General features: G+C 47.8%; 1 protein-coding gene across 1 annotated transcript in view; it reads right to left on the reverse strand.

Moving 5' to 3' along the window:
• Rlbp1 (retinaldehyde binding protein 1) overlaps positions 1-1,950 on the reverse strand; it is an 8,495-nt gene that overhangs the window by 1,358 nt on the left and 5,187 nt on the right. The window contains exon 6 of the mRNA XM_004623290.2: positions 836-994. Within this exon, the coding sequence (XP_004623347.1) occupies positions 836-994 (159 nt within the window). The remainder of the gene's footprint in view (positions 1-835; positions 995-1,950) is intronic.

Below are 1,950 nucleotides of genomic sequence, written 5' to 3' on the forward strand. Positions count from 1 at the left end.
TAGGTGCTTTAGACCACTGAGCCATCTCACCAGCCCCCAATGCCCAGTTTTGAGTAGGCTGCACACTCTGATAGACCACAGGGTCACCACTGTCACGCCTCATTTTCCTTCAGCAGCTGCCACATGCAGCCTCCCAACTCTCACCTGTCCTTCCCCCCCACACACACAGAGTGGACCTAAGGCAGCTCTAAACAAGGGCTGTCAACACAGCTGTGTGCAGAGGAGTGAGTCCACCCTGGTAGGGTAGTGACAACCCTTCCTCGGGGTAAATTCGCAAGCAAAAATAGGCAATGTGATTCACAGGGACAGAGAGCCTGCCATTCCAGGTCAGATGTCGATTCAAGCCTAGCCTCTGCCACGTTATTGCTGGGCAACCTTAAGAAGTCACCTTCACTGCTGAGCCTCAGCTATTAGGTTGTAAAATGAAGCAAGGAAGCAGGAGAGGATGCCCTTGAGTCAGTGAAATGATGAGCCAGTACTTGGCAAGCTTTTGATCACCACCTAAGTGTTCGCAGTTCAGATCCTGGTTGTCACTGTTTTGGGTGGCACTGGGAGTTGAACCCAGGGCTTTCACACTGAGTTACATCGTCAGCCCTTTTTTATTTTTTATTTGGAGACAAGGTCTCACTAATTCACCCAGACTAGGCTTGAACCTGCGATCTTCCTGTCTCAGCCTCCCAAAGTGAAGGAATTCTAGGCCTGCACCACTGCGCTTAGCTGTCATTGCTCTATGGCAGTCGGTGGTCAACTCCTCAGGATACTGCCCACTCTGTGACACGGGCAAGTGATGCCCAGCCTCGCCACCTAGGGGTGGCTCAGAGCACTGCGCCCTCACCTGCAGCATGTCCACCATCTTCCGGAGATCTGCAGCCCGCAGGCCGGCAGCTTGCTGCATGGTAAAGCCCTTAAAGTTCTCAATGATGCAGAAGCCATTAATCTGCGTTTCCTCATTCTCCAGGAGCTTCTCCAGGATGAAGCAGTACGCCTGCAGGATCTAGGCCACACAGCAAATGGGGTGTGAGCTGCCCACAAAGACAATTAAGACTCGAGCCTCTGAGGGGACAGCTAAGTGGCACATTCCCTACTGGAGGCACTTGTCACAGGCTTCCATCCAGGACGTCTTCCCTCTGTGAGTGTCTACCCAGAAATAACCTCGAGTGTGACGTCCATGGTTGAGCATCACAGTGTTTATCCTGGGACTTGGAATAGTGGAACTACCGGAAAGGACTAAAAGTCCAACAGGAAGGGGCAGGTGCAGTGACAGTGTGTTTAGGAATCTAGGTACAAAGAAAGTACCTAACATGTACTAATAGAGACAAAATACCTGGAATGGTGGATGATTTTAAACTTGCAATTTTTGTGTATCGTAAAATGAGAAGATGTTATTTGTAGGAGGAAAATATTTTAAAACATCTCCCTTAAGGAAGTTTCAGGCCTAAAGCTAGTATCTTATTTCATGGAAATCACCAGAAGCATCCATAATAAGATCAGGAAGGTCATAAGGTGTCACTGTTTCTACCACTACTGACCTCTATGCTGGAAGTACTGGCCTATGTAATCGATTTGGAAGGAGCAGCTGAGACAGGGTCTCACTATGTAGTGCAGATGGCCTTGAACTCATGAACGGAGGAGCCCAGGCTGGCCAACTCCTGGCAATCTTCCTATCTCAGCCCCCTGAGTCCTGGGGTTATAGGCGTGCACCACCTAACCCAGCAGTAAGTGACTTTTTTTAAAAAAAAATCAGGAACATAAGAAGTAAAAAAGAAGAAAAAGCATCACTTCTATTTATAGGTAATACTAAGTATACTTAGAAAACTCAACATAATCCATTTTAAAATAAACATCAAAAATAATTCAGGGGCTGGGGAGATGGCTCAGTAGAATAAGCACTTGCCTGGCAAGCACAAGGGCCTGAGTTCAATCCCCGGTTCCGCCAAAAAAAAAAAAAAA

The sequence above is a fragment of the Octodon degus genome, unplaced genomic scaffold (genome assembly GCF_000260255.1).
Source record: "Octodon degus isolate 3935 unplaced genomic scaffold, OctDeg1.0 scaffold00002, whole genome shotgun sequence".
Lineage (NCBI taxonomy): Eukaryota > Metazoa > Chordata > Mammalia > Rodentia > Octodontidae > Octodon > Octodon degus.